At 42.5% G+C, this 15091-nt stretch overlaps 1 protein-coding gene across 5 annotated transcripts in view; it reads right to left on the bottom strand.

The window, feature by feature from the left end:
• Positions 1 to 15091, bottom strand: part of TXNDC11 (thioredoxin domain containing 11) — a 61959-nt gene that overhangs the window by 15396 nt on the left and 31472 nt on the right. For 2 of the 5 annotated variants that reach the window (XM_069486915.1, XM_069486916.1), the window contains 2 exons: positions 5063 to 5175; positions 2707 to 2907 (listed from right to left, as the gene is read on the bottom strand). In XM_069486915.1, the coding sequence (XP_069343016.1) occupies positions 2707 to 2907; positions 5063 to 5175 (314 nt within the window). Of the gene's footprint in view, positions 1 to 2706; positions 2908 to 5062; positions 5176 to 7704; positions 7759 to 15091 lie in introns of all 5 variants that reach the window. The other 3 variants (XM_069486917.1, XM_069486918.1, XM_069486914.1) reach the window with 2 other exon arrangements.

The raw sequence follows: 15091 nt of genomic DNA, 5'->3' as shown, positions 1-15091 counted from the left end.
GGTGTGTGTGAGAACAGCTGCCCAGTCTGGGCGTGGTGCAGCCATGACACAGCCACTTCTGACTGACACTCTACATGTGCCCCACTCCAACTGTCCTGAACGGCCTTGCCTGGCGCGCCCCCCAACTCTAATGCTCACCCTAGGATGACCTCTCTCTTCTCAACAACATAAGCTTCCTCAACTTTGCGCCCCAAATTAGGCCTAACGTTACTTAATGGATAAATAAAGCTGCCTTAAACTCTTTCACGGTCAATGAGCTAACGAGTTTACGGTTCACCCTGTGTGAGTGTGACGCTCATCCCTGCCGCGCGCCCGAGCGCCCAATGGCTGCTGCATCTCTGGTTACTGTGCCACCGCTTCTTCCCCGACCGCAGACCCTACTCTGCATCCCCACACCACCACCCAGGTGTAGTTCTCACTCTTTCTCACTTCTCAGGAACCCTGCTACCAGGAAAACCTTTATAATGCCAACACTCATCTCTGGTCCCATCTCTTCGTTGACAACGAGACTTTGATGACTATGATTAATCCTGAAACCCTCAGAGAAGCACCCAAGTCCCTCCCCTCCGAAGGTTTTTTCAGGCTCTTCTCTAATCTGCCCTTCCTGTGGGCCACAAAACCCACACTCTTTCCTAATACCTCCCTGCTGCAACTCTCCCTTCCCTTGCACCTTTGCTCGGACCATTCCTTCCCTTAATTTCCTCTCAACCCATCAAGACCCTGGCTGCCCCTGAAAGTCCATCTCAAACACTCTTCCCTCCCAAAGCCTCTCCTAACCCCTCCCCTGCCCAGCACCCAGCATTGTGAGTGGCGCCCGGCCTCCTCCAGGTGCTCCTGACTCTGACCCTGGGCCTGATCTTTCCCAACCTTGAATTAGAAGCAGGCTTCCTTTTTCCTACTGGACAAGTCTCTGAGCCCATGGGACCAAGACTGTGTTGTCCACGTCCTTTCTCCCCTGCACTGGAGCTCCCGTGGCACCGTGCTCAACAAACACTTGCCTGCCTGGCCTGAAACAAAGAGGGAAATGTGTCGGACACTTTGCTTGCCTAAGTAATTCACAATACTGCAAGATCTCGTCTGGTTTTCAGCCATCTCAACCACACGCTGAGGTTAAGGGAAAGCACTCATCTCACAAAGACACTGGCAGCCCCAGGAAAAGAGCTGCAGGCAAAACCATGATAAACAAGGGCCTGGGTCTAGCTGGCACAGTAGCACACGCCCATAGTCCCCGCTACGGGAGGCTGAGGCAGAAGGATCGCTTGAGCCCAGGAGTTCCAGGCTAGCCTAGGCAACACAGCAAGACTGCTCTGTCTCAAAAAAAAAAAAAGGACAGAAGACCTGCCAATAGGTGGAAGAGACACTCGTCCAAGAACAATGGGCTAGAAAGTGTCCTCCTACCAGGTGCCTAAATCCGACCTCGATCCTCTGGACTGAGAATGTGGGCTCCTGCCACAAAATACCATTCCACCTAGGACCCTGATGTGCCCAAACCAGACAAAAGAGAACTCTCCAGAAAGAAAGTTTAAAAGTTAATGTAAAAAGCCACAACCATAGCCACCACTTTGGCTGGAAAACCCTCCCTTTCCTACAAATAGCTTTAAGGCTCTTAATAGTAGTTATGGTAAAGGCCTAGTCATTTGAAGTAATAGCTCAGTTCATAAAATATCCACACAGTGAAAATTTTCTAAAGAAATGAAGTTTCAGTACTTCGAGTCCCTCCTAATCATAGGAGGATATGATGATTCTTTATTCCTCCAAGCCAGGACAGCAGAGCTCATTCAGAACGCTCCCCAGCAGCAGTAATAACTTTAACAAAAAGACTCCAGGGTGGCCAAGTGAAGGGTCTGGCTGGGTGAGAAGTCCCGCCTCCCAGTCCCTCCAGGCAGACGACCAGGCTGGCGCTGAGGAGCTCTGGGACAGGCACTGTCTGCTGAGCCTGGCCAGTGGTACACTGGCTGTCTAAAATTGGTTTTGGCCAATTAAAGGATCCTTGAGGGAGAGAAAAAATAAAAGGCTCAGTAAATGTAATTGAGCAGTCCCAGCTCGCTCTTGCTTATCGTTATTGCTCTTGCTAAGTGCCGCCAAGTGAGCCATGTATGAAATGAGCCCACAACCAGAGAGGGAGTGCAGCAGAGGAAGAAGAGGCAGGAGGGAGGGGGCAGGTTGCTGACGGTGTTGTCTCTAAAAACCACTCTGGCTTCTGCGTGACAGGAAAGGTTTAGAAAAACAAAGTGTCCCAACATCGCCCCTGCTGCCCCTCTTTCCTGTCCCGAGGGTGCCCAGGGCCAGCAGTCTGGCCAACTCCCCTGAGACAGTGGTATCTCCTAGGTCACACTAACCTGCCTGTGTTCCCACCCACTCCCTGGGTCTCACTTCCAAAATAGAAAGCTCAGCACCAGTCACCTCAGAAAGAGGGATACCGGGTACTTCTCTGGAGAGGCATGGTTTGGCTTCCCTGTCTCCTGCTCAGCTCAGACAGGAGCAGCTGTCAATGCACGTGGCCAGAGAGGCTGCGGCAGTCCCTGTCCTTGGCATGGGCTCTTTCTCCTGCCCATTTAGAGAGGGCGATGCCACAGAACCACAGCTGCCACTCCTGGCAGCCACTCAGCTGCTGGAGCAGATGAGCGTGACTGTGGGGGAAGAGAGGTCCAGGTTAAGGAGGCGTTCCCACTCCTCATGCGGCACCTTCAACATTACAACTCTTACCTCATCTATTAAAGGATGACTTTCGGCTAAGGGATTAAAAGGTATGAACAAAAAAAGTGCTGGTCCTTTCTTCAGTTCATTATTCATCAGTAGACTCTTGCCTCCATGTGGCCGCAGCCATCGCAGGAGCATCTCCCGGTTTTCTAAGGCCCACTTATAGATGTTCTCAGCCGTGTAGTTCATGATCTCCCTGGGAAAGACCTGTGAAGGACAAATGCACAGAGGGTAGAGGAAGCTGAGGGACGCAGGGCAGGATCAAGACGCATCAGCACTGCCCTCCAGAGGCCCGGTCAGCCCCACCCCTGCACAGGGGAGAAGGACGAGGCTGAGAGCCGGGACGGCCCCAGCTGCGCAGCTACCGCCTGGGCCCCCACGTCTCCAGACAGAGCATTTCCTCATAAGTGGCTGAAGAACCAAGAGCGCAGGTTGCAGGAGATGACTTTCACATCATGTGATTCATCTTTTTGCCTTTAGACAGACTCACCTATCAACAGGTAATTCTCCCTGCCTGCTGGTGGCAATGACCACCTCTATCACCCTGTCCGAGGAGAGCTATTAAACGTTATTGGGTATTTAAAAAACGACCAAGGCACGTCTAAGGGAATAGAAATTATGGAGTCAAAGATCATTTAGATATCTACCTTGGTCCCTCGAGTGCTGCTCCGCCAGGGTGGGAACGGAGCCTCTGTGAGGCAATGTCTGCTCTGTCTACTACGTCCCCAGTGACGGGATGAACACCGGGCATAGCAGGGATTCAACACGTATTTGAATGAATCAACAAAGGACCTAAACTTGTCCAAAGCCACAGATCACACTTTATGTGCACGGATGAAGGAAAGAGATTTTTTTGCTTTGTTTTTCTATAAGAACTGATGTATATAAACATAAAATTATTTTTGAAATTCCAATGACATAAATCACTGGTTTCAAACAGAACTTCCAAAAAGGTGCTTCAGAGGGTTTCACAAAATGAGATGTTTTACATCCTCCAAAATGGACTTAAATTGCCTCATAACAAATATGTCCACTGCTTGTATTTTTTCAGATACCGGTAACCGAATAATATCTGATTTGATAAAAGGAATTCTACTGCTAAACAAACCAACCAACCTTAAAAACTATCAAATCCAAGTGGTAAATCTGATATATTTTTCAGTGTCATCTCACAGTCCTACCTTTTTTTCCTCCATCTAATTTTAATTTCTTCCTCAGTACCCTTTACTATAAATAAATATGATATATATGTAGGCTGTATAACATGCTAAAAATGGATGTAGGAAAACGACAGATAGCAGATGATGTCAAAAGCAGCTGAGAGGCACAAGGAGCACGGGTGGGCAGCGGAGAAGCAATCGCAGTGGTGATTCTCAAAGTGGGACGATGGGAGTTTGAAAAACACACTCGAACATCATAATAAACATTGCTATTTGGAAAACACAAAAATACATTTGACCTTCGGAATGTAAGTAGCAAGAAGTAAAGCACAACATCTGGGCTACCGGAGATATGCAGAAGCCAGGGTGACTGGCAAGGGAGGGGGCAGCCCTGGAGTGGGCCTGACAGCACCTCTGAGGGCACAGAACTTACACCTAGTACCAAGGGGAGCACAGGTTTAAAATGCTGGGCACGCTGGGTACAGGGGAACTGATCTGCATATGACCTGTAAGTCACTGACGCTGTCGATGATGTTGGAGAGACAGAGAATACTTAAGAAAAATAAACTCTCAGTGATGTGACTGAAGAATAGCAACGAATAGAGCAGAAGCACAGGACTGCGCAGGACACAAGTCAAAGCTCAGAAATAGCTGAGTTGAGGTTACTCCACCAAAAAGCAAATGAAATCAGGAAACAAAAGTGACAATGGAAAACTGTGGCTCTCTGGGTTGAGAAGCCATCAACTTCTCACTGTGACTTGACAAGAACTTCAAAAATCTATTATATCAGCTAAGGAGAAAAGCATGTCACATTATTATTCTTCCTAAAAGGAACAAATGAACAGAGAACATCGCCCAATGGAAGCTTAACCTTGGAGAACATGGCCCCAGAGGAACAATTCTCTAACAGAGTAACTCTGCAATTTCACCCAAGAAGGAAAACTAACAAGGCTGTACCAAAACCTAAGAATATAAACAAAGAATTTCTAGATGTTAAACTCTAGAGCCCTTTAATGCATGGGTTCATAACTGGGGACACAGGCTCTAGAGTGGGGTTGTAGGAACTCTCAATTCACATATAAAATCAAGGGCACTGTCCTAGGAGGGTGTCTGCAGATTTTATCCAATTCTCAAAGGAGACTGTGACCTAAACAAGGTTAAGAACCACTGCACTAATATAAACGTGATTTCAAAATACTTACAAGTGATGTGTTGAAATGTCTATGTAAATACACACTTCCAGAGTGTACTAAGGATACCAGTTTCGCAAGATGTTTATTTGTGATAACCCCAAATCGTACTGTTCCTAGGTAATCTGAAACAGAAAATTTTCCTTAATTAAAGAAAAGGCCTATGCCTTAACACAACCACAAAACCCAATGACTGAGTGTTGATGCATAAATCCCCTGGAGCAAAGTCCCCTTTGGTGACCTAGCTGGGGAAGAAAGAGGAGCTGAAGAAACCCTCCTCCTGAAACAGACCTCAGCCCTCCAAATCCAAGTCTACTCCCACGAGTAACACCTCTGAGTAACGTCTCCAATGATCACTTGCTCTGAGGAGTGCACTGTGTCTCTCTGTGATGATCTGACCTGTCCTCCCCTTGCTCATTGCTCACAGCTTACAGGCCCACCTCAAAAACAAGCCACATGCTGTGTCCTCCCTGTCTGGACACATCTCACGCCTGGCTCCTTCTCATATTTCATCTCAGCTCCCACCTTCTCTGAGAACCTTCCCTGACCACCCACCTAACAGCAAATACACGGGGATAGAGTCTACAAGGGGAAGCTGGGGCTCCCTCCCCACTCAGGTACTCTCTCCACTGTTACCCTATTTTCAATAACACTTATTAACAACTACATAATCTTATTCATTTATTTAGATTTTCTTTGGTCCAAGTTCCTCTCCAGAATGTAATTTATGTGGTATTAGAGGCCTTGTTTATTGCTGGTACCCCAGCATCTACAGCAGTGTCTGGGGTGTATAGTAAGAGATCAATAAATATTTGTTAAATGAACAAATCTAGCACATACAAAGAATTCATACAAAGAAACAAGAAAAAAAAAGGTTAAAAATGGGCAAACCACAGAAAAGGAAATATACATAGCTAATATTCACAAGGAAATACACTCAAACCTCACTCTTTCAGAAGAAAGCAAATTAAAACAAAATACCGCTTTTGTTTGACCTTCAAATTGCTTAGAATTTAAGACATAGGAAATGCCGAGTATTGATGACTGGCAGAGAAATGAGTACTCAGGTACGATGCTGGGAGAAGGGTAACATGGCAAGCTACGTGGAGAGCAGTGTGCTGTGCTGATTGCAATGAAGAACGGACACAGCAACTGCACTTCTGAGGTTCCACATACGTGCACTAGAGTCACATGCAAGGAAATTCACCAAGAAACACTCTGCAGATGTTAAGAACAGTGAGGCAGGGCTATCTATATAGCATGAACAGAAGCTGAAGAAGATAAAGTACATCTTTTATGTTAATAAAAAACTCATAACAATTATTTTTTCTATAAGCATATATGTTTAGAAACATATAAAGCATCTTAAAGGATAACAAAAGTAGTTTGGTGTTGAGGAACAGAGATCAAAGGGGACTTTATCCTTATGTGTGAAGCTTTCATTTTTTTCATGAAGTATCTGATACTGTAATATTTCTGTGATTATAAAGTATTTAGTATTAAAGGAGAGTAGACATGATAGTGTAGGAAAAGGCACATTCTTTCCTATCCCCTTTCTGCTTTATTAGCAGACACTAAATAAAATATCAGTTAAACTTTAACTGTTACCAAGTTATATACCATCATGGTCAACAATCTTTCCTACAAACCTGATGAGTTTAAAAAGACACAAAACACACAAAAAATACAGGGAGAATAAGAGAGAAATGAAAGAAATTGGTTACCTAACGGGGTAGGTGGGAAGGGGGAGAAGGGGAGTAGGAGAGCAGGCCGAGGAGCCCTGGCACTCTCTGAGTAGACTTTTTTGTATCTCTTACAGCCATAGTAATGTTGCACACACCCTTCACATACTCCACAGCTAAACAAATAACTATAATAGAACCAACCAAGACATGGGAACCCATTGTGGAATACAAACACTAACAAATAAACCTTGTCTGGATGCGGCAGCTCACACCTATAATCCCAGCACTTTGGGAGGCCAAGGTGGGAGGAGCCCTTGAGGCTGTGCATTCAAGACCACCCTGGGCAACACAGCAAGACCCTGTCTCCACCAAAAAGAAAAAAAAAAGTGGTGGTGTGCACCTGTAGTCCCCGCTACTCGGGAGGCTAAGGTGGAAGTCTGAGGTTGCAGTGAGCTATGATGATGCCGCTGTACCCCAGCAGAGAGCAAGAGCCTGTCTCAAAAAGAAAAAAAAAAAACCCTAACCACTGTAAATGGATAACACCATAGTGAAAGGAGTGGGAAGAAAGAACTAACCAAAGTAACCAAAAAATAGTATCTTGACTGGATGCTGTAAAACTAAAAACTAAAGGCAAAAAGAATTGCATATAAATGCTACATCTAGTGAGTAAATGTGCTCCTCAAAGAGGTATAAGGTGGCAATCCTGAAACTACTAATATGAGCCAGGATTCTCACTACTGGAGTGAGAAGTTATATATTAAGAAGGGAAGGCTAAAATAATCCCTGTGGCGTAGACTGGAATCAGAGAGAATTAGTACAAACTTAGGGCTTTTAATATACACACATAAACACACACACAGATGATACAGAAATACAGATGTATGCACATGCTTGGGTATAAATACAATTGCTAGTTTTATCTGCTGAAAGGACCTAGTGGTAATGAGACCCTGATACCAAAGAGCATACTCAGCACCCAGATCTTGGTTTCTAAATGCCATTCTCCAGTAAAAGAAACCAGGGCTTTTAGCCAAAGGGGTGAATCCAGACATGGGAAAAGGAAAGTACAAGATAGCTCTGAAATAACTTGATGCGTCAGAAGTAACGAAGTGCTCATAAAAGGATGACAGCTTGTCCAAAGGACATAGGAGCCAACCCAAGGTGCTCCTAATAGCCAAACAGACAAACTCATCTCTCTATCCAGAGCATTCTCTGTTAAGCAGGGCTCCAGGGCTTTCTACATTGAGTCTTTGTCATTTATAAAACAAATTATTTTACCATAAAAATAATGAAGTTTCAATATTTTAATTAAGAACTTTAAATCTGAACAATTTGAGCAACAAAATAATGATAGTACATACAATAAATACCCATGACTCCACAGTGATATTAATAAGTGAGAATAGTCAGCTCTTTCTTGGAGGAGAATTCCATTAATAATGAAGAAAGAATGAGGGAAATAGAAAACTACTAATACTTTAACACCAGAGTAACTGTTGCAGCCAAGATCCATTGATGGTTGCTAAAATTAGTGGGCAAAAGTTTAGAGAAATATTTGCATAGTCTCAAAGTATCTTCCCCCAAGGTATTTATTAATTACAGAAGAAAAGACCATAACTTCTCAGGGGACAGACCCAGCAAACACTAACTGTAATCAAGTGATCAAGGTTAACATCACTAACAGGAGACACAGTGACATCATATGAACCCCTTGATAATAAACACTGAGAATATATTTCTGTGGGTATTCTTGCCAGAAATGCATAACCTCATTCTAATCACAAGAAAACAAATTGGCTGGGAATGGTGGCTCATGCCTTTAATCCTAACACTTTGGACAGCAGAGGTAGGAGGATCACTTGAGGCCAGGAGTTTGAGACCAGCCTTAGCAACATAGCCAGACTACAACAATTTTTTAAAATTAAAAATTAGCCGTGCACGGTGGTGCACCTGTAGTCCCAGCTACTAGGGAGGCTGAGGTGGGAGGATCACCTGGGCCAGGAGTTCGAGGCTGTAGCAAGCTATGATTGTGCCACTGCCCTCCAGCCTATGTGATGAACTGAAACCCTGTCTCTAAAAAAAGAAAAAGGGGGAAAAAAAACCAGACAAACTAAAACTGAGGGACTTTCTACAAAATACCTGAGCAGTATTCTTCAAAGTGTCCTGGTCATTAAAGACAAAGAAAGAGGAACTGTTATAGGCTGGAGGAGACAAAGGAGAAAAAACTAACTAAATGAGACATGGGATCCAAGATTGGATCCTGGAACAGAAACACACACTAGTGGAAACACTGGAACAATTCCAATAAAGTCTGCAGTTTAGTTAATAGGACTGCACCAACGTTAATTTCTTAGTTTTGACAAAACCACCACAACAAAGGGTTATGTAAGATGTTAACAATGGAGGAAGCTGGGGGAAGGCAGGTAAATTAGGGAGCTTTCTGTTCTATTTTTACAACTTTTCTATAAGAATAAAATTAGTTCAAGATTTTTAAAATTTTGTTTAGATGGCATAACATGTAAGTTCAGATCCCAAAGCTGTCAGAAGAAAAAGCATGATTTAAGAGAGGATATGAACTTGCAGGACCTAAACACCACTGTCCAGAAGGAAACACTGAATCTTGGTGGACAGCCACAGTGAAACAGTGACCAAGAGAAGGAAAAGCAGCCGGTAAGGAAATTCATCTGATAGTCTGCCAAAGCCTCCATCATGATTTACTAGAGCAGAGGAATAAGAAGTGACAGCCTGACCCGAAAGTTAAAAGAGGCCACTCAAAAACCTATTTAACTACATTAATAAGAATGGACAGTCTGCCTGCACACAACAGATTCTAACATGCCCAAACATATTACAATTTCAAAACCTCATTTTTCACACATAGAGAAACTTATAAAAATCATACTTCTATTTAAAGTTCCAGCATATGGTGGAATCTTGCTGGAGGAAGCAGCTGAAATCTGCAATCTCATGTGAACAAAGTATACTTGGATTAGCAAAGGAAGTTTATAGTGTAAAGATGACGCAAGAAAACAGCACTTCTCATCTTCCCTATCCAGGGCATTCTGTTAAGCAGGGCTCCAGGGCTTTCTACAATAAAAGTCTTTGTCATTTATGAAATGAATTCTTTATCCTAAAAGTAATGAAGTTTCAATATTTTAATTAACAACTTTGAATGTGAACAATTAAAAATAAACTGAGATTCATACTCTCCTTTTCCCCACCAAAAAAGGTACAATAGCACGATCTCATTCAATTAATTTAAAAAAATATTATCAATATACTCCATTAGCCTGGTAATTGGCCAGTTTAAGTCTCTATTAACCATACAGTGACAATTTGTGTCAAAGATCACTGCAAGATGTAATGAGACCTTGAGGGAACACCTGGGTAAAAGAATTAGTTACTAAGCACTTTCTGCAGCTGCTCATGCAGGTGGCTAAGCAGGTCAAGGCCACCACAGCATGACTCCTGTGGCCACTCCCTCCTCAGGGAAGGAGCCTGCTTGTTTGCTGCTTGCTACAAAAGGTGCTGAGCTTGGCAGTGTGTCCCTCAGCTACAAGGCTGTGCACAGAGCCACCACCCAGGCCCATGAGGCACATCCCCTGTGGACACAGGGCCAGGGGAACCAGCATTACCATGCTGACACTCCTGCTGCCTGCTGTGCTTTCAGTAAGAAATGGTCTTGCTTTGATCCATTCAATCTCGTCTATTTTCAGCACTTAGGCAGGTTTACTCCTGGCCATATCTTGTGAAGTTGGGGTTCTTCTTTGCCCCTAACAGAATGCTCCACCCCTGCTTCCCACACTCCCCTGGGTATAGCTTCAGTTGCCTGCTGGTGCCTTCTACGCACCACTGTCACCATTCACCTCATGGCAATCACCACAGGAGCATCAAGAGTGGAAGGAACTGAAATTCCATCTGGTTTCCATTCACATTCACCTGGCTCACTCTCCTCTCTAGTTTGCATCAGGATGTTCTGTTTTTGGATAATGTTTTAATATCAGACTACAGCTGACCTTGAGCAAGATGGGTTACAACTCCAACGGTCCAGTTATATATGAATTTTTTCAATCAAAAGCAGATCAAAAATATACTATATAGTATAAAATTATACCATAGTATCCTATACTATAAAATATAGTAGCAGGATGTGAAACCTGCCTATATTGGGGACAAGGTGCCTGGCTTTTCATATGTGTGAGTTCTACAGGGCCAACTGCGGGATCTGAGTATGTGTGGACTTTGGTATGTGTGGTGGGGGCGGGGAGTGCTGGAACTAAGCCTCCACATATACTGAGGTTGAGCATACTTTATTTTGCTTAGTATCATTTGCCTTAAATTCAGTTTTAAATATTAAAACTTCAGTTTATTATTACAGTAAAGCACTCACATTCTAACCTACGAATCATGTCAGTGTGGCAAGATGTTAATATTCTCAAACATTCCAGAAATAAGAATAGTTTATTTTTTGTTAAGAAACAGAATAGAATTTTAATTTGTGTTTTAAAATAAACAATAAAGGGTCCTGCCAGAAGGAAAAGGTACATAGCTCACACACAGAAACTAACAGCCTACTAGGACTGCACTCTGAAACATGAACTCTAGGGTGTGCCTGCAGGAGATTCAGTAGATAGAGTTACTCAGTAGATGCGGTTATCCAGCAGTTATTAAACAACTGCTTTTCTTCAGGACACTTAGACAGGTCCTGCAATGTTCAGAGCCGCACTGTTCAAGATGGTAGCTGCTAGCCACAGTGGTTATTAAGCACTTGAAATATGAACAATGAGGAACTGAATGTATTTAATTCTGATTAACTTAAATTTTAATGTGATAACTCAGTTATTGGAAAACTTTTAAATACATTTAAAACAACCTGGGTATGTAAATCACTTTTTCAACTACAAATTGTATGTAATCTAAATAAAGACCAAGTATTTCCAATGAAAATTTGGCATCTGAATTGAGATGTGCTGTTAAGTATAAAATGTAAAAGTATAAAATCCTTTTCAAAGATTTGGTTAAAAAAAAAGAACGTAAAATATCTTAAAAATTTTTATACTGATTAAACGTTGAAATGATAATTTGGATATACTGAGTTAAAAATTAATTTCACCTCTTTCTAATTTTTAATGCAGCCGCTAGAAAATTCTAAATTAACTATGTGGTTCATATTATATTTCCACTGGATTGTGCCAGGGTGGTAATGATGAAAAAGCAAGATTCATTATCTCAGGAAGAAAATTAAGCTGAGATGATAAATCCAGCAGCCAGTAAGTATTAATAATGGGCAATTACCTGGTAAGGATACACAAGACAATTATTCTTCAATTTTTTTCATGAAAATCCCTCTAACAGCAGAAAATGATTATTTTTAAGAACATATTCCCTCTCTCCTTCAAAAATAAAAAGATAGGGCTCTAGGCTGGGTGTGGTGGCTCATGCCTGTAATCCTAGCACTCTGGGAGGCTGAGGCGGGAGGATTGCTTGAGCTCAGAGTTCAAGACCAGCCTCAGCAAGAGCGAGACCCCATCTCTTCTAAAAAGAGAAAGAAATTAGCTGGACAACCAAAAATAGAAAAAATTAGCTGAGCATGGTGGCACACGCCTTTAGTTCCAGATACTCTGGAGGCTGAGGCAGGAGGATTATTTGAGCCCAGGAGTTTGAGGTTGCTGTGAGCTAGGCTGATGCCACAGCACTCTAGCCCAGGCAACAGAGTGAGACTCTGTTTCAAAAAAAAAAAAAAAAATAATAATAATAAATAATCTAACTGCTAACAAATACACACAATATACTTCAAAACAAAATACCACTGGATTAAGTCATATGGCATTTAATCAGCATGGCTAAGAAGTCATTTACTCCTGGGGAAACGTCTCTCATTTCTTTACACTGGGAATACTGATATTCCAAAAGGCAAACCTGTATCCTGGTATCTTCCATCTGCTCAGTAACAATCCTCGTTTTATTCTATACTCTGTCATTTTATTAACTTCTGCTTTCCCACTCTTCTTTCCAAGGTTTTGGATAAGTCAGAAAAAGGAGAACAATAGGATTATATAAAAAAGGATTAAAAACAACCTTCCAAGGCTATTAATACTTAACATTTGCACAGTGATTCACTCTTCAAGTGCTTCATAACCATTACTGGATGATGACTTCATACATTTCCAGTGATAAATACATCCATCAAAATAAAAAAAACAAAAAAACCTTCAAAGAAATGTAACATTACAGAAATGCTTGTTTTCAACGAATAAACCATCACTATTACTTGCATTTCTCCCCCAGAAATGTGACTTTGAGATCTGTATATTTTCAAAATTCTTAATATAAAGCACAAAGCAATTATCTAGGAAAAAATCTGGCATTTGGGCACCACACATATATTCTGGTGCTTGCCAAGGAACTGCTAAACTCTAAGTAAACATGTAACTCCTTAGCTATGATTTGTTTCTTTCTTATGAGCTAGGTAGGAGGAAAGGAGAAACATAGTTTAGGAGAAAAACTTAGAGCTAAATATGAATTGTCACATATACTTAACCTGAGAGTGAAATAAACACCCTCACACCAGCTGTTCTCATTTAATAAATATCAAACCACAATATTAAAATGATCAATTCAGAAACTTCCCTCGTATGCACTTCAATGAAATTCCTTTTTTTTTACAAAACCCTCAGGGAAGGAAGGACTGACTACTCAAACAAACCTATCTGCTTAGAGACCTTCCTCCACTCCGTCTCAGGCTGCTCTTATGGTCTAGCACAAGGGTCAACTAGATGAAGTCTCTGTCACGTGTTGTTTCTTCATCCACCCCCACCCCATACAACCCTTTCAAAATGTAAAAACCATTGATCCAAAAAGCAGGCCAAGGGGCACTGCATTTTCAAGCTGAATTGTCCCTTACAGGCAACTAGGGCAAAGCTCCCTTATTTTACAGATGGGGAACCTGAACGCCAATGAGATGCGGTGACTGGGCCACGGTCATACCGGGACACTTGCCACTAAAATGACTTATCAGGAGTCTCTGGTCCCTGCCTGTGAGAGCTTCTTATTAGGAAGATACCACTAACGTCCAAGGGAAAATTAGAAACCAACAGCAGTTGCTAAATGGGAGACACAACCCGTTAGTGCAATACGAGTTCCAAGAAGGAGAGCCTGTGGTATGCAAATCTCCATGTGATGTCCACAGAGCGCCGGGCGTCATGCTAGAGAGGCAACAGTTATCAACCCATAGGACTTCCACTTGGTCTTGAAAAATTAGGAAGGCAGATATTAACTAGGGAAAGGAATTACATTTAAAGCAATATCACGGGCAAGCCAGGAGGAGGGAATCACTGAAATGTACCACTTGCCTCAGCCCCAGCAGAGCAGAGCGGCCACAAGCAGAGTGGGGTAGGGGTGGAGAGAGTGAGCTCAGCACCAGGGTCGGGGTTCCTATCTCAGCTCTTGCACTGACTGGTGTGTGACTGTATTGGTTTCCTGTTGCCGCTGTTAACAAACTACAGCAGACTTAGTAGCTTAAAACAACACAAATGTATTTTAAAGTTCTGGAAAGCAGAAGTCCAAAATGAGTCTCGCTGGGCTAAAATCAACACTGCCCTTGACAGCATAGCATGTTCCTTCTGGAGGCTCTAGGGGAGAATCAATTTCTTTGCCTTTTCCAGCTCCAGAGGTCACCCACATTCGTGGTTTGTGGCCCCTTCCTCCATCTTCAAAGCCAGCAATGGCCAGATAAGTCCTTCTCACATCACATCACTCTGTTATTCTGCCTCCCAATTCCACTTTTAAGAATCCTTCTGATTATACTGGGCCCACCTCAATAACCCAGGATAATCTCAAGGGCAATTGATTAGCAAACTAATTCCATCTGCAAGCTTAATTCCTCCTTGCCAGGTACACATGCACAGGTTCTAATGACCAGGAAGTGGACCTTTCGGGGGAGTCCTTATTCTACCTACCACATTGACCCTGGCTAAGTTAACAACCTTCGTAGAACTTCAGTTTCCTCATCTTTAAAACTGGAAAAACGAAAGGTAGTCAAGTACAGACTAGAACTGGATTTGTCTGCATAGAGTCGTTAGACTGTAAGTTTGTGACTTTATTATGTAATCCCTAAAATTTTTTCCAATATTTTAACCCTTTTTGTTCTTTGTCTAGGAGTCTTATCTCAATTTCCAAATATGAAAGAAAAAAAAACCTTGAAGAAATAGGATCCCCACACACACCTCCCCCCTCTAAAACAGGACAACTTTAAAAAGGTAGTATGTATCACAATTACAAAGTGAAAATGATGCAATTTCTCAAATACACGGGTTCAAGGAATCAAAATATCTATAAACGAACCCTAAATTTTGTT

Source organism: Eulemur rufifrons, chromosome 14 (assembly GCF_041146395.1).
Source record: "Eulemur rufifrons isolate Redbay chromosome 14, OSU_ERuf_1, whole genome shotgun sequence".
Classification (NCBI taxonomy): Eukaryota; Metazoa; Chordata; class Mammalia; order Primates; family Lemuridae; genus Eulemur; species Eulemur rufifrons.
This window is presented reverse-complemented; position numbering and strand designations above follow the sequence as displayed.